Source organism: Dermatophagoides pteronyssinus, unplaced genomic scaffold (assembly GCF_027571235.1).
Source record: "Dermatophagoides pteronyssinus isolate colony J.1.1.1.1 unplaced genomic scaffold, Derpt_VIB-CSIC_2022.12 sq0017, whole genome shotgun sequence".
Classification (NCBI taxonomy): Eukaryota; Metazoa; Arthropoda; class Arachnida; order Sarcoptiformes; family Pyroglyphidae; genus Dermatophagoides; species Dermatophagoides pteronyssinus.
In genome coordinates this window covers 685,172-709,021 of record NW_027461541.1, presented here as the reverse complement: position 1 = coordinate 709,021, position 23,850 = coordinate 685,172, and the positions used below count along the sequence as shown (strand labels likewise).

At 27.1% G+C, this 23,850-nt stretch overlaps 1 protein-coding gene and 1 long non-coding RNA gene across 2 annotated transcripts; one reads left to right on the top strand and one right to left on the bottom strand.

Annotated features, from left to right (window-relative positions):
* Positions 1 to 384: 384 nt before the first annotated feature.
* On the bottom strand, positions 385 to 22,605 carry LOC113796643 (uncharacterized). Its single transcript, XM_075822405.1, has 12 exons — positions 22,307 to 22,605; positions 22,074 to 22,189; positions 13,620 to 21,988; positions 9,127 to 10,038; positions 8,795 to 9,042; positions 8,594 to 8,709; positions 8,091 to 8,521; positions 6,918 to 8,015; positions 5,133 to 5,267; positions 4,764 to 5,053; positions 2,381 to 4,687; positions 385 to 2,308 (listed from the first exon to the last, which is right to left on the bottom strand). Exons 1-12 carry the CDS (start codon positions 22,450 to 22,452, stop codon positions 1,252 to 1,254), a joined length of 15,225 nt encoding a protein of 5,074 aa, XP_075678520.1. The 5' UTR covers positions 22,453 to 22,605; the 3' UTR covers positions 385 to 1,251.
* On the top strand, positions 11,847 to 12,988 carry LOC142645653 (uncharacterized). Its single transcript, XR_012846733.1, has 3 exons — positions 11,847 to 12,419; positions 12,471 to 12,532; positions 12,592 to 12,988. It is a non-coding gene; the product is annotated as an uncharacterized LOC142645653 (long non-coding RNA).
* Positions 22,606 to 23,850: the final 1,245 nt, after the last annotated feature.

Below are 23,850 nucleotides of genomic sequence, written 5' to 3'. Positions count from 1 at the left end.
CATCATCATTTCGTTGTTGTTGTTGCTGTTGTCAACACCCTTTTTCTGTCAAAACAAAATCAAAAAAAAAAAAACAATAGCAAAACGAAACGAAAAACAAAAACTTCATCATCATCACTAGGACAAAAATTACCAAGCAGTTTTTTTTCTGTCGAATAAATCCCGAACAAGAGAAAAAAAATGTGTAACAGAATCGAATGTAACATCTCTCTCTCTCTCTCTCTCACTCTGCGCTCAAAACGACGACGACGGCGACGAAGATTATCACCAGATCAACCAATCGACTAACCGACCAAATTGATGATTGAGTTGACATTTTAAAATTCAGAACCTATTTTTTTCTGCTTTTCAAATCAAACAAAAACAAACTTTTTTTCCCACTAATTTCAAAATTGAATTTTTTAAAATTTTATTTTCAATTTTCAGTTTCGGATATCAATTTGATTAATTGAAAATTTGAATGTGTAAAATGGTAATTAATCAAAGGAAAATGAAAAAAAAATGCCAAAATTAAATAAAGGTGATGTGTGTGTGTGTAATGAAGTGTTAATGTTTATGTTTCTGTTCTTCATTCGTCTTAATCATGTTTATCAAAATGTCAGAAGAAAAACAAAGCTGAATGTCAATCCGAAAATTTTCTATTTCCAAGAGAAGAAAAAACAAACGAAAAATAAAAATGCAAAATTCACCTTTGTATCAAGGTAGTGATTAATATAATGATTATAAAGGTGTGTGTGTGTGTGTGTGGATGGGTGACTAACACGTTGTGTGTGTGTATGGTGTGATTGCATCAAATTGATTGATTTGGATTGCAAAATACAAATGATTAAATGATGAATGAATTATATTTAACAGGCAACAGGTAGACAAACAAACAAACAAACAAACAAACAGACAGGAAGAATACATTTGATTTGAATTAATCATCACTAATTTTTAGAAGCATAAACAAACAAACAAAGATACAGGTACATTTTGAAACATTTCATTCATTTCATTTTTGTTTTGTTTAACACTTTGTGTGTTTTTTGGGGGGTGATTGATTGATTCGATTCGATTTAAGTGTTAAGGGCACGATATGCATAATTATAATATGTTTTAATTACTGAAAAAATTTACTTTTTAAAAAGTTGCCAAACAAACAAACAAAGAAAGAAAAAGATATGTGTAAATATAAATAGAGAGAATGTGTGGGTGTCCAGAATCCAGAATCCAAAAAAAAGATCAGAATTTTGAATTTTTTTTCAAAATTCAAACACGACTTGTATGTTTTGATAATGATAATTTTGTTTTTGTAATCGATGTATTTCGTTGATTATTTGTCGATTGCGATTGTGATTGCGTCGTCGATGGTTGTTGCTGACCATTGGTCATTGATTTATTTTTACCAACAAATTGGAAATTCGTTGCAGATTCTTCACCTTGACCATCTTCATTATCTTGATCGTCATCATTTTGATTCAATACATCTACTAATGATTCAACAGCATTATTTAAACAATCAGCTGCTGTATGTAATAATGGTTGTTGATGATAATGATGTTTTGATTGATTAACACTTTCATCGTTATCATTATCATCATCATCATCATCATCATCAAATTTTAAAATTTTTTCATTAAATTTATCATCTTGTTGTTGTTGTTGTTTTTCAAATTCAAATTGTTGTTTTTGTTGTTCATTTAATAATTTTTCTGCTTCACGTATACGATTTTCTAATTTTTCTTTAGTTTTTTCATCCAATTGACCAGTTTGTTGATTAATATAATTTTTAAATTGATTTAATTGTATTTCTAATAATTTATTACATTTTTCTAATTCAAATTTTCTTATTTCTAAATGATTTTTATCATTTTTTAATTGTTTTACTTCATCCAACCAAAATGATGATGATGATGTTGGTAATTTTGTTGTTGATGGTGATGATAATGTTGGTGATTTTGTTGTTGTTGTTGTTGTTGATTTATAAACACCACCATCAACAACATGATTATTATTATCAATTGATAATTTTGTTGTTGATTTTGTTTGTTGATTATCCGATGAATTTGTTGGTGATGTTATTGATAATGGTGGTGATGTTATTGTTGATGGTGGTGATGATGTTGATGATGATGATGATGAATTCATTCGATTCTGACCACTACCATTGGTAATTACCGCTTGATTATCAATATCAATGGATTTTGCTGCTTTGTCCATTGATGATTGTAAATTCTTTTCATTTGTTGTTGTTTTCTTCGTTGATTTTTCATCATCATCATCATCATCTTTACCTTTTAATTGACTATATTCATTCATTAATAATCTATTTTGAATTGAAAAAAAAGAGAAATTTTTCATTATTTTAAAAAGTTTTTATTTCTTTCAATAAACTTACCGATTTTCTTCTTGTAATCTTTGTATAATAATTTCAAGCTCATTACGTTGATCGGCTGCAATTTTTGATAACATTTCAGTTGGACTTTGTATTGAAATTGGTTGTTGTTGTTGTTGTTTTTGAAATTGTAAATGTTGATGATGATGGTGACGTTCACCTGAACCAGGTTGATTTAATGAACTACGACGATGTGGATGATTTGATGGTAATTGATTCAATGCTGCTGTTGTCATTGGTTGTAATGAATCAAAACGACCTGTACGTAATTGTGAACGTCCATTAGATCGTAATGATTCACTACGATTTAATAATATTGGATTCGGTTGTCGTTGTTGTTGTTGTTGTTGTTGATTTTCAATTTCAGCTAATCGATTTGCATATTTACCAAGACGTTGATGTATATCATCATTATTTTGATTTTGATTATTTTGATTAGATTTAAGACTAGAACGTGATGGTGATATTCGAACAAATTGATTTTGATCACCACCAACATTATTCGATGATCCTGTTGTTATTGTTGGTAAAATTCGATGTCCAGATGGTGATTGATTATTATTAACGGAAGCAGCCATTTGTTGTTGTTGTTTTCTTTGTTGTTGTTGTTGTAATTGTTGTTGATAAATTGATCTTGTACCATAAATACCACTTGTATTAATATTCATTGATGGTAATGGTGGTAATGGACCTGGTCTTATTGATGTATAATGTTGCGATTGTTGTTGTTGTTGATGAATAAATTGAAAATCTAAATCTTTTCTATTCGCCGTATTCATCATCATCATCATCATTGATGAACCAGGACTTATTGAACGTTGTGGATATGTTAATGTATGAACAGGTGTTGTATTTGATGATGGTGCATGTGAATATGATCCTTGTAATGTATGAACATATGATGGTTCATATTCTGATTCTCCATTATTATTATTATTATTATTATTATAGCTGTTGTTATTATCATTATTATCATTAATATTAGCAACTAATCGATCACCTTCATGTAATGATTGTACAGGTAAATAACCTAATGCTTGATGTCTTTTAAAATAACGTCCAGATTTAAATTTATTACGTAAAATTTTACTAAAATCACGCATATCTTCACCCGATGTTGTTGCAATACAATATTCTTGCATTGGATGTGATGGTTTATGTTTTTTAATTGATTTATCCGATAAAAAACAATATTGACAAAGATCAAAATTAAAACATTTTAAACAACGATAACGAAAACCTTTTATCGGATATTTACGACAACTATTACATTTAGCTGGATGTAAACTATTTTCAGCTAAACGTAAACGATGTAATACAATTAACCAAACTAATGATTGTGGTTCAGCACGTATCCATGCTAATACTTGATCAATTGTAATACTGCCACCATCATTACCATTACCATTATTAATTGTATTTGTTGAACGTAAACCAGATGCTAATGACATTTCTAAACAACTACGTACACTTGGTTCAACATTTGTACCACCAAATGCAGCAACTTCACCCAATAATTTTGGTAAACGTAAACAATCATATATTAATAAACCAAAACGTCTTTCATCAGCACAATGATTATCATTATTAGCAATTAAATTAAATAGATAAATATATTTTTGTTCCAATGATATATGTGATAATAATACCAGTGCAACTTGAAATGAAAATTGTCTTATAAAACCAGCACGTGATGGTGCATCATAAAGATCAAGTAACCAATTTAAACAAAGATCAACACAAATTGGTATATTAATAGCCATTGATGATGATGAAGATTTTAAATCATTATCATCTGCATTATTATTAGCCAATATTTTAACATTTTCTTTATCTTTTGATTGTTTTTTATTACTTGATGTTTTTGTTGTTGTTGTTGATCTTTCTTCTTGTTGTTGTCGTTCAATTTCAGCAGTTTCAAATATTTTTTTCAAACAAGAAACAATATCTGGTACTGAAATCAATCGTAATTCATATGGTAAATCATCATTAATATTATCTTCTTCACGATTATTTGTTGTTGTTGATTCTTTTTTATTATCATTAGATGAATCATCGTTGGTGGTGTTATCAGATTTTAAATTTTTTGATAATTTTCTTTGACTATTATTATTTGGACCAAGACCATATTGTTCAAATGCTTGAACCAGATTATTTAGATTAACATAATTAAGACCAAGTTTTAGCTGTAATCGTCGTAATTTCATTGCTGTACGATATGCAGCATAACGTACATCATTAAATTCATTCATTGAATCAATTATTTGTATATAACGTGGTGATAATAGATGTACAGTTTCAGTTTGGCGGCTAAAAAACAAAGAAAAAATTTGTAAAATTAAAAAATTACAATTTTGTTTTATAACAAAAAAACAAACACTCTTACTTAATATAACAAGGCAATTTATTATTAGTTACAGCACGTTCCCATGGTTCATCAACAGCTTCAGTTAAAAAATGTTGTTGTTGTCGGCCATGATCTTGTTGTATTTGATCTAATTCTCTTGAACGTTCATCAATTGAAATACGTAATAAACGTGCACGTGTTGTTACTTCTTCCAATGATTTTAGATTACCATGTGATAATGGTACATTACGACCAGTTAAACGTGCAGCAATTTCATTAACGTGTATTACATCACGTGATACTGGTACAACATACATTTGATTATATGTCTAATATATGTTTGAAGAAAACAAAAAAGTTAATCAAAAATCAGAAAATTCGAACAGAATTTTTCTTCATCAATCAAACCTTTAATTGTGATCGCTGTTGTGGTAGATCATCAAATGTTAAATTTATAATCGGTATCCATTTAGATTTAACCATTTCAGCTTCATGTAATTTTGCAGCTAAATCATCCATAACACGTTGTAAATCATTTAATCGCTAATTATTGAAACAAAAAACAAAAAAATTAATCAATTGAAGAAGGGGATGAAGAAAGAAACAAAAAAGGGTTAAAAGGTTTGTTTTTTTTATAATTTACAAATAAATTATTTGGCCATTGATTTTTATTTATTGATCGTCTATAATGATAATGATTATAATGATGATCAATCATTTTAGTCGATGAAGAATTGTAGATTTTCATTTGATCAGTGAATTTCTCTCTGTTAAATTATATCACAAAAAAGCTAATGATGTTGATGATGATGATCACAAATTTTTTTTCGGATTGATTGATTGAAAGCGTACACCCTAATGATTTACATGATGATGATAATAATGATGATGACTAGATCGATATGAATTGATTAATTGATTCTCACATTACATCATTCACATATGCAAATATGCATAACATGGTAATTTCAATCGATTGATCGATCAATCAATCATATAAATTGATAATCAATCAGTCAATCAGTCAGTCATTTTTGAATCAATGGTGGGGCAAAAATTGAATTGAAATTTTTTGACCAAACTGGCCAGCAAACAAACAAAGAAAAACAAATTTCTTTCAATTCAAACAAACAAACAAACATTACATAAACAACAAACTAAGAATATTAATAAACAAAATTATATTATATTATATGGATGGATGATTTTTCTATAAAAAAACTACTAGACTATAGATAGATTCTTTTATAAAGATTTTCAAAAGTTTTTTTTTGAGTTATTTTTGGGTCATCATCATCACCATATCTTTTCTTAAATAATAACAAATTAAATCAGAACAAGAACAAAACAAAAGCACTAGACAGCCAACAACAAACATCCACCAGAGATAAACAAACATTGGTTTGGTTTGAATATTTTTTTTCACAAATTTTCAACACCCCAAAACCAAACAAAACAAAAAATTCCAACGAATATTTGTTTATCTTAATACAGTGAAAAAACAGAGCAAAACAGAACATTACAAGAATCAAACAAGAATTTTCAAAATCAACACAAATTAACAATAACAAAGGATTATTATTTGATTCTTTGGTTTTTTTTCTCTCTCTCTCTTGATTTTCTTGCCACATGTCTCGATTTGTTATTTTCATGGTTGTTGTTATAGAAATAATGATGACGTCCGTTATGTATGTTGTTTATGTTTGATGAAAACTACTACAAAAAGGAAAATCCTTGATGATGATGACTATACATAAAAATAGTTTTTCTTTTTCTCACTTAAAACACACATCGAGAATTTGTGTGCACCAGAAAAACAAAAAAAAACAATGTTTATGATCCATCCATCAAGGTTTTACCGGCTTTCAATCGAAAGAGATGGATGTTTAAAGCAAACGAGATAAGGGAGAAAAAAAACAAAACAAAACGACAAAACACTGCTCTAACCACACACCAAGTGTGTGTATGAGATATGCAAAAAGATTAAGCAAAGAAACTCGAAATAAAGGAAATAAGAAGAAAAAACTTTTCCGGCTACAAAAAAAAAGGTTTGATCGATCGATTGACTGATAAACTAACGAAGAGAGAGAGAAAATTGTGAAATTTTTTAAGAAATGTTTCGTAAAGAAAAGTAGAAAATTCACATAGTGCGAAAATCGCAAAAACAAACAAAACGAAAAACGAAAACCTTACCAAATGTGCTTCATCTAAACGTTGTAAACCAATATCAACAGTACTTTGTACTGAATGCCATAATTCTAATAATTTGTTCATTTCACGATTTAATGATAATTCTAATTTTTCAATTTGTTGTCCATTTTGTTGTTGTTGTTGTTTTCTTTGTTGTTGTTGTTGTTGTTGTTGATCATTATTATTATTGATTGTTGAACCAGCAATCGATGATGCTATCGATGTTGATGCAGATATTCTTGATTGATTACCTAATCGTTGTTGTTGTTGTTGTTGTTGTTGTACATCTTGTGCACGTTTTACAGCTAAACGACGAAGAAAATTATGACATGATAATAAACTACTATCAATTATTGGTCGTTTTTCAATCAATTGATTTCTTAATTGTATTAATGATGTTTTTTGTTGTAAAACATTTGCAATATCTAATGGTATTATTTCATCCGATTCTTTTGCTATTTGTTGTTGATGATGATTATGATCAGATGATGAAAATTGTATCGGTATTTGTTGTTGTTGTTGTTTTTGTTGAAATTCCATTTGTTGTTTAATAATCCATTCAGTTAATTCACGTAATGATAATATTAATTGTTGTGAACGTTCATTTATAATATTATTATAGGCAATTAAATTTATTGTTGATGATATTATTGATTCATTATCATTATTTTGATGTTGATTTTGATGATTCCAACCATAATTTTGTTGTTGATTATTATTAATAACTGAATATAATGATACTGTTGAATAACTAACAGGTACTGGACATGTTGTTTTTGTTGTTAGTGTTGATGTTAATGATTTATTTACAAATGAACTTGATTCTAAACGTGAACGTAATGTTAATACACGTAAACGAACATTATTCCAACGTCCATTCATTTGTTCAATACGATTACGAAATTTTAATAACCATGGATCAATTGATTGTTGTTGTTGTTGTTGTTGTTGACGATTATTACTAATCGATGATTTTGAATCCTGATTTGTTGTTGTTGTTGTTGTCGATGTTGTTGTTGTTGTTGATATTGGTATATTATCCAATAATTCCATTAATAATCGATGATCAGTACGTTTTTGTTCAATTTCTCTTTGTATTATCTATTGATTTTATAAGTGAAAAATTAATTACAAATTCTAATTACAAAATTACAAAATTTACAAATTAATATTTACCTTAATCTTTTCATAATAATTCATATGCATTTGTTGCATTTCCGATACATTACTATAAAGTGATGTATCATCATTATTAATATTTGTTATTGTACCATCATTATTAATATTAATAAGTGCACTTTCAGCAGCTAAACCTTTTTCAATAAAATCTAATGATTGTTCCATTTCAGCTAACCATTTATTAAATCGTTTTTCTGATTGTTCATGTAGGCTATAATTTATATTATTATTTGATGATGATGATATTTGATTGTTTGATGTTATTTGTTGTGATTGTGATAAAGATGATGATGATGATGCGGCTGCTGCTGCTGCTGCTGCTGTTGTTGTTGATGATGATGTATCAGGTGATGATGATTGTAAATTTGTTGATTTAATCGATGAAATTGATTTGGAAGACTTTTTCGATGATTGTGTACCATAATTATCTAATTTCGGGAAACCAAGAAAATTTGTATTGAAAAATCGGAAAAAAACCCAGAAAAAAAACTTTAACAAACCTAAATCGGTACCCGATGATGAACCACCATTTACCATTGACATTAATAAATTACGATTAGAGGAAGACGATGTTAATGATAATAATTCATTTAAACTTCTTGTTTTACATTTAATACTATAAAATTCATTTTTATATTTAAAAAAAATTATAATTAAAGATCAAAGATTATAAAAATAAAATTTTTATTTCATAAACATACCAAAGATATAAATAATTACAACGACATTGCATATCACTAGCTTGTTTACGAAGTTTGATCAAATGCTCATAATAGGGCATCGATATGTTATTACTATTGATCACTGTTGATGATGATGATTGTTGTTGTTGTTGTGATTGATTTTTTTCATTCAATTTTATCGATGTTAATGATGATATTCTTGAATCTATTGAATTACATAATGTTTGTAATCGATAACTATATTGATTACATTCACTTTCATAATCCTAAAATTTCATTGAAACAAAAAAAACAAAACAAAATCAATCAATCAATCGAATCAATCAAATCAATCTGAAAAAAAAACTTACTGATAAAATTGTTAATTGTGATTTAAGATCTTTTGATTCAGTAGCAGTAACTGATGTTTTGTTATTCTGTGTCGTATTCTGATTATTCTGATTCTGTTGTACAAATTGATTATTAACAATACTAATATTAGCTAAACGTTGTTCCATTGAATCTAACCATTGTTCAATATCTTGCCGTTGCATATCTAAATTTGTTGATTGATATTTTTTTGATATTTCAGGTAAATCATTTGGACGATTATAATAACTATTACTATTATTACTATTATTATCATTATCAGATAATAATGATTGTTGATTAATATCGATATTATCGATATTATCGCCCATTACATCAGCTACTGTATCATAAACATTATCAATTTTTTTACTATTACTACCATCATTATTATCTATCGATTGTTGTTGTTGTTGTTGTTGTTTTGTTGATAATAATAATTGTTGTAATGAACGTTGATGATGTTCACGTTGTATATCACGTATACGTTCCATAATTGTTTGTTCAATTTGATTATAATAATCAATATTTGGTCGTATTAATTGATTTAGCGATTTCGTTGATGTTGATTGATTATCAAGAAGATCATTATTGGTAATGATTGATTCTCGTTGTTCACGTTGTTGTTGTCGTTTACGTTGATGATGTGGTTCTAATGAATTAAAACGTTTAAATGAATCATATGAATCATCATGATGGTCATCATTATTATCGATTGATTTTTGTCGTCGTTGTTGTTGTTGATTGATTGTCAATGATTGTTGTTGTTGTTGTTTTGATTGTTGTTGTTGTTGATTAATGATATGTTGTTGTTCGTCAATATTTGTTGTTGTCGAAGTTGTTGTTGTTGATGATAATTGTAGCCATATTTGTTGTAATATGAATACAGAAAAATGTAGCTCAGTAAGTAGATCCTATTCGATAAAAAACAACGGAAAAAATCATGGGTGGATATCAAAGGCAAAAAAAACATGAAAAAAACATGAAAATCTTCAAACGAAAATCATTTAGAAACTAACCAGAAACGAAAGAAAAAAAAGAATCACAAAAAAATTCTAACGTGCATCACACACACACACAAACGTACCCGAAAAATGGCCAACCCGTATATGTAGAATTGGATACAGAATCAAACAAAAAAGAAAAAAAGATCCAAAGAAACCCCAAAGAAGAAGAATTTTTCAATAGCAAGAATTTTTTTCTTTTGAACTCAAACTAATTGAGTTCAAATCAATATATCATCATCATCATCATCATACCAGGTTTTCTATTTTTCTCTCTGGTTGGTATCGGATACCACCACCACTACTATCACTTTTTTTTTTGATCTAATTCTTCGTTCGTTGGAATATTACTATCAGCAAAAATCGGACACAAACTGAACAAAAAAATCGAAGAAAATGAATGACACACACACACACATACAATGTGTTGTGAATGGCTGAAACAAACCAAAAAATATTTCGTTTTTGATCTATAAAAAATAATTTTCTTTTCCAATAATAATAATGGCGCCCATTTAATACATTCACTAAGTACCACTACCACAACTATCATCTAGTTTCTTTTTACAAAAATTCAGTTGAAAAAATGTTGATAGATCTGGATCTTATTACGCCAAACAATCGAAGAAAAAGAAGGCGAAAACAAAAAATGGTTTAGGTTTCAGGATACCAAGCACCAAACGAACGAGCTTATATATAGAACGTGTATCCTATGAACAAAAAGTTCCCAAGAAATGTTTCTGATCGTTGTTGTAGTGGTTTTGGTTTTTGGTTTGGTTTTATGATAATGGTGGTCGTTATCAATTGTTATAGTTTTTTTTGTTCGATCATAAACTGATATCATCATGGTAATATCGTCTGTTGTTGTTGTTTATTCGATTTATTTTTTTTGTAGATTTTCAACAACAACAACAAATCAAAATTGAATTAAATTGAAAAATCAACTGAAAAACAGCAAGACAGAAAAATTTGTATTTTGATTCTGTCAATTTTTTTATTCTTTTGGGTAAAATTCTTACGAAAAAATTTTGAAATTCAGGTTTTTTTTTCTTTTTCTTCTTCTGGGATAATGATGATTTATATAGAACCAGAAAGAGAATCATAAAGAATCAGGAATTCACTCAATATCTCTATATATCTTTCATTTCTTTGGTTTTTCACATACACACAGCTTAACATTATTATTATTTTTTGGTAATCATGAAGAATTCGTTTGATAATGATGATGATGATGATCCACTATTATTTTATTATTTTATTTTTATATTTTCAGCGCATAATCAATGAATGATTGTTGTTGTTGAAATGTTTCAGAGATAGAGAGAGAGAGAATGAAAATAAATATGGATCCGGATATGATTTGTGAATTACAAATGATGGTCAAGTATATGTTTTTGTGTATTTTTTTTCTTTTTCATATCAAAAAAAATATACAGTCATATCTCGTTTATAATCGAAATTATAATAGAATAGACATATAGTCAATAGCCTATGACTGAGATTCATAGTCAAGTGAGGTTAGGTTGATGACTATGACTATGACTGTGATTCATAGTTCAGTGAGGTTAGGTTGATGACTATCTCAATGATTGTGATTCATAGTTCAGTGAGTGTCTATGACTATGACCATTATATAATCAAAAATTATTATAAATCAAAGTATTACTGTACATTTATAACAACCCAGGGAGAAATTTGTCTCTTAAAAAATAGTTCTAAACTGTATAACTATTGAAAACTCTTTAAAAAATATTACGATTTTGAATTTTTATTAAAAAACTATGAAAATTTAAAACTGTTAAAAAGTTATTATCAAAGTCAGTTCTTTTTATGCACAGTCACATATTTCATGAATTATACAAAATAAAATTGCACGTGGAAAATTTTTTCATGCTCGCATCAAATATTGAAAATTTTTCTAAGTCAGAATTTAACTTGTAAAAATTTTCAAAATCAGAATTGAAATTGAAAAATTCTTTTAATCGGAATTCAAATTGAATAATTCTTTGAAAACGAATCCATCGTGATGAATTTTCAAACTTGAATCCGAATTCCAACTGAAAATTTTTCAAGTCCAATTTCAACTCTGAAAAATTTTTCAAAGTTCGACTTCAACTTATAAAATTTTTCTAAGCCAAAGTCGGACTTGGAAAATTATCATAATTTATTTGATGTCCGAGAATACATAACAATTGGCTGTTCTGTTATAAGTCCCTTTTCCGCTTATGTTTTTTATGGCCATTAATCAATCTGTTTTGAATGGGTGATATCTTTAATTTTTATGCCATTAAGTAAGTAAAAATGCTATGTTGTTCACAATATTCAATCTCTTTTTGCCCAAGTTTCAGTATTCTGTCCAATAATCCATGTCGAATCATTTACAAAACAATCAAAAACAATACAGGTATAAATCTAAGAATGAATGAATTTTCTTCGTTTGCTAATACAATTTTTAATCTTCAGCCAAATTCAAAACTTATCATCAAATTTTATATCGGAAACAAATTACAATCCAAATGATGAGATACAGAAAGCTTTTCTGACTGTTAATGATTCAACTCATTGTTTGCAATAATCGGAAAAAGTGGTCAAGGAATCGGGACAAATGCATTCAGATGGGCATGAAATTGTCTATAATCAAAAAGAATATGAACAATTCACTCGATTGATTGAAACGATATTTGAAAATATTTGGCTACAGAAGAAGCTAACATTTTGTGAGCGTTGGATTTAGATGATATTGAGAGCCAATGTTGAATCGAAAAGTCAATTTTGTTAATTACTGTATTTTTTTGAATTGTACAATTTTATTATGATTTTTTTGATTTAAAAATAAAAATTGATATTCTTAACCGATCAATTAGCTTGAATAATTAATTAAGAATCAAGGGATTTAAATTTTGGACCGGTAAAACCCCCATTTCGGTTCATTCGGAAAACTCTTAAAAAACAGTTTTAAACTTCGAAAAATCGTGCGTTTTTTAAGACTCTGAGAATGGTGTTTTAAGAGTTAACGATTTACTGTTCTGCGACTGTTTTTCAAGAGAAATAATTTTGCCTGGGAAACAAACAAAAAATGATCTATTATTATAGGACTAACAAACAAAAAAAAAAAATCTATTACAAATCAAACAAATTGTAACATATATCATTTACAAATAAAATAAAAGAAACAAACTTAAGTCTATAATAAATAACAAAAACTAAAACTAAATAATAATAGTAATGATGATCATATTTAAACCAAACCAAACAAAACAAAACCATTTATATAATCATCATTATAATCAATTATTAAAAGCTTAAAAAGAAGACGAAGAGAATATATATTTAAAATCAAGAAAAAACAAAACAACCATAATCATATAGAAAGGTAATGTATGTTTGCTTTACAGGCACACAAAGATAGACAGACGGAGAAGAATAAAAATCACTTTACGGAATCCCATTGAACAAGAGAGAGAAATAGAGAAACAGAAAAAACCACTTACCTCTGCACGACGAATAATGAATTTAATCAAATTTGATGGTGTCATCGTTGTCGGTGTTGTTTGATTCATATTGATTGATGATGATTTATTAATCGATACTTTAATCAATAATAAATCAATATAAAATAATTCATTTATAATCCATTGATTTAATTGTTTTGTTGATTGTTGATAATAATTTTTTAATTCATTTGGATTATATTCACAACAATGACAATAATTATTGTTGTTGTTATTGTTGCTATTGTTATTATTATTACCAGTACGACAATCACAATTTTTAACAACAACAATACTATTATTACTGATACTATTACTGCTTTGTTTTTGTTGTTGTTGTTGTTGTTGTTGTTGTAAACGTTGTCGATAAGAATTATAATAAGTATATGTATTTTTCATTTGATAATGTATGGCAGCCGATGATGTTAAACCAAATTTACGTAATAAATTTTGTAATTGTTTATATAAAAATTTTATCTGTTGAAATTCCTGTAATAATTTCCAATCTAATTGATAATTTTTCAGATGAATTTGTTCTGAATTTTGTTGTAATTCTTCAATTAATATTTCAATTTGTTTAATTTGTCTTTCATGATTGATTAATTGATTATGGATATTATCCAGAAATGTAATCGATTCGATTGGAAATGTATTGTTGTTGATTGATTCATTCGATTGTTGTTGTTGATTGAAAACATAATCGTCAATCAAATATAAATGTTCTAATGATAATAATAACCATTCTAATTGACTGTGTATCATTTGACCAATATTTGTTGTACTTGTTAGATATATTTCAATAAAATATGCTAATCGATATAATCGAATGGAAATTGATTCAAATTTTTTCGATAATATTCGACGTTGATTATCATCAATATTACCAATATTTAATTGCTGTACAAATGGCTGACGGGTTAATAACATCCAATTCATAAATTGTTTTGACATTGATTGTTCAATTGATTTTAAACGACGATGTATTGTTATCATTGAATTATTATTATCATTATTGCGATTTGTCGATGTTGATGATAATTTTGTTGTAATTATAATCAATTCATTATCAGTATCATGTAACCATTTTTCAAATTGTTTTAATGGTTCAACGATTTCATCATAATCATCCATATCAATAGAATTTAATTCATGTCTTACAGCATCTTTAATAAGATTATCAAAATCCGGATCATCACCAGGTCGATATGGATAACCATTTATGGTTGCTGTTGTACGTGCCAGAGCAATATCCAATAAACATTGTCGACGCCATGTTAATTCATGTACAATTGAATTCCATTTATTCGTTACTTTATCCATTTCATGTTTTAAACGATTTTTTGCATCCAATAATGATTTTAAATCAAATGAATATTGTTGAAAATTTTTATCAATTTCAGGTGTAAAATGTTTTATAATACGTTCATAAATAACATTTAAACGACCAAAACATTGTATATGTGTACGTAATTGTGTAACTAATAATGATTGTGTACGAGCAACAACATTTATATTTAAATCACATTCATCTAAACGATTTGGATCAGCCGTAATCATTGTTATACGGCCATTATTGATTTGTAGTTCAACATTTTCAAACCAATCAATTAATTTACGTATTTCAACATTAAATTGTATTGTATCTTCATGTATTAATTTCAGATGACGATGTAATTTTAAAAATATAAAATTTGATTTATCAAATTTTTGTTCTAATAATTTAAATAATTGTTGAGATTGACAAACAATTTGATCCCAATCATTTTTACGATCAATTATCATTGATGACCAATCATCTGTTAATAATGATTTTGGTATCCGATAACAATCGATTGGCCATTCAATTTCGATTGCATAATTTTCATTTATCGATGTTGCTGTTGTTGATTTCAATGGAATATCAAATGGCGGATGAATTGAACATTTATCATTTGTTGATGATGATTGACTGGATGATTGACTGGGTGATGTTAAACCAGTTATTGTTGCTAAACATAAATATTGTTCCAATTGACTACGACATTGATTCAGATGTTTATTCAGTACATATAATTCATCTTCTAACATAAATGGAAACATACGATTTGGATTTAATTTTCTTCGTTTAGATAATTCAAAAATATTACGTTGTCCAATCAAATCAATCCATTGTTCTAATTGTTTTAGTTTAATTAAATATGATTGAAATGAATATGAATTTATTGGATCTAAATCTGGTTCACCCAATATCAGATTATTAATTATACGTTCGGATAATGGTTTAACAGTATCCACGAATAGATTTTTTTCCATTACAGGTTTATCAATAGAATCAATTTTTGCTTCATTATCAGTTGATGGTGGTAGTGGCAATGCTGATGGTAATGTTGTTGGTGGTGATTGTGGCCGATCAACATCCATTTCATTTTCATTTTTGTTTGATTCAGATTCTTTCATTGTTGTTGTTGTCGTTAAATCAATCGATTTGGATTTGGATAATTCTTCCATTTGATCATCGTTATTTAGATTTTCTTCTTCTTCATTCAAATTATCATCATTCAAATCATCATCATCATCATCATCAAGTACATAATGTTCAGCAATCAATGTTAATAATTCATCATAACAAGAACCAACTTCTTCAATACCAATCAATATATCTGAATGTCTTATACAACTGATATCTAATTTTTCTTTCAATTGACATATATCTGATAATATTTTACGACAATTTTGTTTTAATTGTTGTTGTTGTTGTTGATTATCATCATTTTGATCAATAATAATCGATAATGGTTTTAAACGATCAGCTTCTGATTCTAATCTTAAAAGATTATCATTAATATCTTTACATAATTTTAATAAATCATTCAGAACATTTATACGAAATTCTAATGATTTTATTAATGCTGTACAAGTATTATCCAGATAATCTAAACGTCCTTGTTGAAATGTATTTAATTTTTCTTGTTGTGCAATTTTTCGTATGAAATCAAAACGTTTTTTAAAACCAGATAATTGTGTATTATATTCATGACAATCAATTTTTATTAATTGTTCTAATATTGTTGGTATTGTTTGTTCATTATCATTATTTGTATCAAATATGATTTCCATTTCATTAATTGATGAACCTAAATCAGCTAAATCTTTTTCCAATGTTGATAATTCTGAATCCATATTCATTTTTGAATTTATTGCTAAATGATGATGATGATAATTTCGATTTGAATTGCGTTTATTAATTGATGATTCCTGTAATGATGAATTTCTATTTCCACCTAAACCGGTACCGTTATTGTTGTTGCTGTTACTGTTATTAGTAGTCAATTTTTGTTGCTGTTGTTGTCTAATTAAATCATCAATAATATTCATTACAAATTGTATTTTATTTTGTAAACGTTTTGATGCTTCATTAAATGATAATTGTTCAAATTTTTTCATATAATCTTGTTGTATTTTAAATAAATCATTACGTTTTGTTTCAATTTCATTTTGATAATCAATAATTGATTGATTATTACGAAATTCATTCAGCCATTCTTGTACATTACAAATTGATTGATCAGCCTGTCTACATTGATCTAAAAATTCATTTGTACTTTCTATTAATTTTTCTAATTTTTGAGGAAAATTTTCATCATTAAATTTGTAAATATTTTTCATTTCTAATCGATATTTATCCAATATTTTTGTCGAAATCGTTGGTATTTGTTGAAAAAATTTCATTATTTTCTGATCTTTCATTAATAATTGTTCAATTTGTTTTAAACGTTTTTGTCTCTTATTATTACCATTATTATCATCATGAAAATTTTGAATTAAATTTTCAACTTGATCAATAAATTGGGATGCATCTTCCATATCTTCAACAGTTTTTTGTCGTCGTTTTAATCTTTCAAATTCATTGGATATTAATTTGGAAAATTTCTGTTCATCCATAAATAATCGCTCCAATTGTTGTAAAATATCGATTAATTGATCAAAATTATATTGATATTGTTGTAAAATTTGTTGTAATTTTTCAATACGTTTTGGTAACAATATTTTCGCTTGATTATTTAATTGTTCAAATGCTAATGTTTGATAATTATTTATATCCGATGTTAATGATAATAATAATTTTATTATTGATTCATTACCATTCAATATATTTTCATTATAATCATTTTGTAATTTTTGTAATTGATTTAGATAAATTTTTGGTAAATTATAAATCAAACAATCATTTACAATCATTTTTGTTACAGTAGAATCATCTTCAACAAGCAATGGTGGTGGTAATTCATTCATCGATAAACGTTGATCAATTGATGATAATTTTGTCGAATCTTCTAATCGATTCAATAATTCATTATAACGTGCAATTTCAGAGATTAATTTTTCTGTTAAATCTTCAGCTTGTTGTAATTTTTGTAATTTATTTAATATTCTTTGACATAAACTATGCCATGTTTGTTTAATATAACGTATAATTGGTATAATATCATAATAATCAAAATCATTACCTAATAATAATTTCAATGCTTTTTGTGCTGTATTAATGATTGTTTGAAAATTTTCTTCCGCTGTACCTTGCATATATTGTTTTAAACATTGACATGCAATTAATTGACATTGCAATGATTCTAAATCACCAATTGCAATTGATTCATTTAGAAATTGATCCGATGATTCAACAAATTTTAATAATTGTGAAAATTCAGTTTCCAACACTGTTATTGATGGTGATATATTTTCTAATTGTGGTAATAATGTTTTAAAACGATCAAATAATAATGACCAACGTTCAATTAATGATTGTATTGAACAAATTAATTGTCCAGTTTGTTCATCATAATCCGATGGATTTAATTTTATTAATAAATTTTCAATTTCAATCAATTCTTTTTGTTCAATATTTTGTTGTTGTTGATTTGGTTGTTGATTATCACTACTAAAAATAAATTCAGCCGCACGACGACAAGCAAAACTATAATTTTGTTGTTCATCATCAACAGTTTTTTGTAAATCAGCCAATATAAATATACGGCTATCGATTGCATTAGCTAGATCGGCAAATGAACGTAATTTTGATCCAGGTTGTTGCTGTGATGGTCGTAATTCACTAATTTGAGATTGTGTTTGATTATTGTTATCCAAATTGACAACAACGTTGTTATCAACTTGTTCCAAATTTACATCATCAGTTATATCTTGGTTATCATCAACCAAATCATCATCATCATCATCATCATTATATTCATCAATCATATTAATAACTTTAGCTAACCATGTATTAAATTCTTCGATTGCAATACGAACTTTATCTGCTTTTGCAGTTGTTGTTGTTGTTGGACTATCGATAATCGCTGTTGTTGTTGATTCTGTAACTTCTTTAACAACAACAACAACAACATCTTTTTTGTCAGCATCATTAATAATTTGCGCCAATAATAATTCTGATAAATTTTTCATTAATAAAACGATTCTTTCAAATTTTAAAATATCAATTATAATTATAATCGATTGTTTTTGTAATGTTTGTTGATTAAAATCAATAGGATCATCTAATAATCGATTTATAGATCGATAATGATACCAAATATTTATCGATTCTAAATTTGGCCAACAAATAAATATTTCGGACATTTTCCTTCGATAATCAATTAAATATTGATTAATTTGTTTAACTTTTTCCAATTTACTTTCAATCGATATTTTACACATTTCAATTTGTTGTTTTATTTGTTGTTGATCCATACTATTACTGTTTGTTAATTGTTTATAAAATTGTTCAAATTTATCACGATATTTATCCAATACATTTAACATTTGTTCCGTTTCATAATGTAATTTATTTAATGATTTTAGAATTTCAATACGTTTACGTAATGAATCGATATGTTGTTCAAATTGTTGCCATCGTTCAGTTAATTCTTTCATACGATTTTCAATTTGTTCATAATATTTTGTTGTCGATGTTGATGATTGATTATCATCATGTTTATTGATTAATTGTTGTTGATAAAGTTGATTTAATTTTACAAAATCTAAATTATAACGATATTTTATCTGTTGTTGTAAATCTAATAATATTTGATCATCTTGTTCAAATAATTCAATCTGTTTCATTGATGAATATTGTTGATTACTCAGATTATTTAACGATAATTTATCAATTATCATCGATAATGATGATGATGATAATGGTAAAAAGTTCTGCCTAGATTTTGGCGAACATTGTTCCAAACAATATTCAATTGATTGTTGTTCATCGAACGATTCCAAATCAATCAGATTGATTGATTCAATATCAATATCACTAACCTGATTGACATTATCAATTGAAAATAAATCAATAAATTTCTCTCGATCAATATTTAAATTTTGTAAATTATTTTTTTCAATCAAATCGATCCATTTGTTTAATGAATCGACTAGATTTTCCCATTCACAATAATTACTATTGGATAATTCAATCATTTTATTCGTTGATGGTTGTTGTTGTTTTGGTACAGGTGGTGATGGTGATTGATTCACTTTATCGATCATCGATAATTTACGATCATCATCATCAGCATCATCAGCATCCGTAATTATTGATGAATAACGATCAATACGATTTTGTACAGTATTTTCAATTGATTCAATCTGTCCAATTAATGTTTCCCATCTACGACCAATATTTTCAACAATTCTTATAATTTTTTGACTTAGTTTTGAATCACTTTTTGAATCTAATTTTAATAATGCATATGAATAACCGGTTATTTTGGAAATTGGTGAACTTTTCAATTCTTCTTCATCGGTTAATTCTGTTGTTGTTGTTGTTGATTCTGTTTGTTTACGACGATGTAATTGATCCGGTCCATAAAGAATATCCGTACGCATACGTTCTAAATGTCGTTGAATATTTTTTAAAAAACGTATATCCTGTTTCGTTGCTTGTTTTTTAGCTAATGTTTCATCAGCCGATTCTTCAATATCAGCTAAACGACGTTCTAATCGTTCTAACCAATCATTCAGACGTTTTTGTTCATCATTAAATGCAGACCAATTTTCATATAATTTTTTTAAAAATTCACCACGTTCTTCAGTTATACGACATGCTGTTGACCAACGTTCATTTAATGCATCTAATTGATCAATAAAATCATTATCATTATTTATAAATTGTTGATTATCAACACCTGATAATAATCCATCATTATTATTATCAACAATAACAAATTTTGATATTTCACTTAATAATTGTTGTTCAGAATTCATTGTTTGTTGTAATTGATTAAATGTATCGATTTGTTGTTGTAATGATTCAAATGAATATGGACTTTCATTAATTTTTTCCGGTATTAATAATGATATTCTTTGTTCAGTTTTTGTCATTAATGTACGTAATTCTTCTAATTGACTATTTTGTGCTTGTAAAAGCATATCCTGTAAATAACGTTGATGTTTTATTGATATTGAACGTAAATCATTATAACGTTGATTTAATAATTTCATTTGTACAACTACTTCGGATATTGATCGTGAATCTTGTAATTTTGGTATTGTAGTTTTTGAATTATTATTTGATTCAATCAATAATTTTCCCCGCTCAAATGCATAATTAATACGTTCAGAATAATTTGTCATTTCAGTTAAAAATTGTTCATGTTCATTAAAACGTAATTTTGCATATTCAGCCATTTCAATTGTAGCCATTATTCTGTTATGTAATAATTGATTAAAATCAATTGATGATTCTATTAACACTTTGTTATTGTTTTGGGATTCTTTTGTTGTTGATGATGATTCAAAATTAGCTAAACGAAATTTTTTATGATCATCATTTTGTTTTTGTTCTAAACGATCTTCAGCATCTAATAATAATGTCATTAAATCTTCAATCATTTTACCATATTCTTTTAATATTTTTTCATCATTTTTTGTTGTTTTATTGCCACTTGAATCATTTGATGATGATAAATGATGATCACCACCACCACCAATATTACTACCTGTTGTTGAGGTAGAAATAGTGCTGGTGTTGGTGGTGGTGGATGTTGTAGTAGATAAACGTCGTTGATAATCAGGTGATAAAACAGGTATACCTGATGATGATGATGATTGTCCAATTGAACGTTTCATTTTTTTACCTGATGATGTTGGTGATGATTGATCCAATAACGATGATTTTATTCCCGTTGTTTGCATATTTAATTGTCTTTTAATACTTAATTGTCCAGGATGTTTTGTTGTTGTTGTTGTTGGTGATTTTGGTTTTGGAATATTGCTACCGGATTGATCGATATCCATTGATTGTTGCTGCTGCTGCTGTTGTTGTTGTTGTGATTCAATAACTTGAAAAAAACACATAACATACATCATAATTGATTTTTTATCCGGTTTTGGTGTATTGACATCTGAGATTTTTGAGAGAAGAAAAAACGAATAATTTTGTTTAGATAAAAGTTATAAATAGGCAAAAAACTTTAAAAAAATACAAACCCTCTGGTTTTAATAATTGATCAATATGAAAATGTTTATAAAATAATTCAAATGAATGTTTTAAACGATCATTTTTATCCATTGATAATATTTCACCATAATTAAATAATTTTGGTCTAAAATAATTTTTGGGTCGAAAAAAGAAAGAGATCAAAGGGTTAAATTAGACAAAAAAAAATATTCATTTTGTAATATGAGAATGGAAGGGGTTAAAAAAAGATAATAATAATTACCTAAAATGATGTAATAAAGCATTAAATGCTAAACCATCATTCCAACTTGTTGTAAAATTAATAATATTAACACCTTCATAGCTAATGGTTGCCTGTTGACACCATGCTAATAATTTTTTTTCTAAATCATTTTGTTTGTTTGTCATTTTCGTTTCGTTTCTTATTTCAATAATGATTTTCTGGAAATTTGAACCAAGTTCACAATTAATCAATGTGGAATGTATCAATACGAGAAATGTGAAGAAATTGGAATCATTTTTTTAAAAAAATACGTTTTCGTTGTTGTAACAAGAATTTTCCTGAAAATACAAAAAGAAAATAAATAAATTTTACAAAGAAGGAAATAAACATTTTTGTGTTTTGGATGCTGTTGTTGATAAATTACTATGGAAATCAACAAAAAAACAAAAAAACAAAACAAACATTTTCTTTATCTTTTCAATAATCATCGTCAAAAGAAGAAATTTTTCAATCTAATTTAATCATCGATAACGATGGCAACAGGTTAATTACATTGAAAAAATTTTTAAAAGAAATAAAAAAAAAAACTTATCCAGGTTTTTTTGGATAACCAAACAAACAAACAATATTTTACCAGTGTTTGTAATAATCAGATTAATGCCAAGGTTATAAACAATTATTACTTTTTTTTAGTTTATAAAAGATGTGTTTATCTTGTTTTGTTTTTCACTTAATTGTGATGATGATTATAATCATCAAAAACAAAAAGGGGGAAGAAAAGTCATCGAACTAGATTTTTTTGATTTGGTTCGGTTTGATTTGGACATCAAAATGGTGACTTGAAGCAAAAACAAAACCAAAAAACAGCCAATTCATGGTATACACCAGAACATTTATGATTAAATTTGATGATTCACGAAACCACCAAAGAAACAAACAAACAAAAAATCAAACCGGCCGGTTTGATTTTTTGTTGGGAATTTTTTTGAAAAAAAAGAAGGTAAACAAAACACGAAATTTGATCCAGAAGATTTTCGAATGATGATGATGATGTCGAATGATGAGCAGGACAAAAATAAACAAAAATAATCAAAATTCAAAAATGATCAAAAAATGTCCAAAAACTTTAATGATATTTGATGATGATGACGATAATGATGATGATGATGGTGGCCAACTTGTTGCTCTTTTGCTCACACACCGAACACAAACTACGAACAGAGAAATCTGAGCAAATGAACGACGACGACGAATGATGACAATGATGATGGCGATAATTTTCTTTTTTTCTTTCACAAACAAAAGAACAGAATCTTGAAGGAAAATAAAAAGAACGGAACGAAAAGAAGAAATATTAAACCCACCTTTACCTTTTTTTTCTAAACAAAAAAATAAACAAAACAAAATTCAACTTTTCGTTGTCGATGAAATGATAAAGATGAACTGATCAGATATGAATACAAACACACTTGTATCACATCACATCACATCAAATAACACACACACAAGCCAACAAGGTGAGGCTTTGCCTGATTTGTTTTGTTTGCTTGCTTGATTTGTTTGTTTGATTGCTTGTGATTGTA

What these genes read in the sequence shown, in the direction of transcription:
- LOC113796643 (XM_075822405.1), bottom strand. Translation starts at nt 22,452, where the DNA reads ATGACAAACAAACAAAATGATTTAGAAAAAAAATTATTAGCATGGTGT. An exon ending in CACAATTAACAATTTTATCA is followed by an intron (nt 9,043 to 9,126) that starts GTAAGTTTTTTT and finishes ATGAAATTTTAG; the next exon opens with GATTATGAAAGTGAATGTAA. An exon ending in ATCATCGGGTACCGATTTAG is followed by an intron (nt 8,522 to 8,593) that starts GTTTGTTAAAGT and finishes TCCCGAAATTAG; the next exon opens with ATAATTATGGTACACAATCA.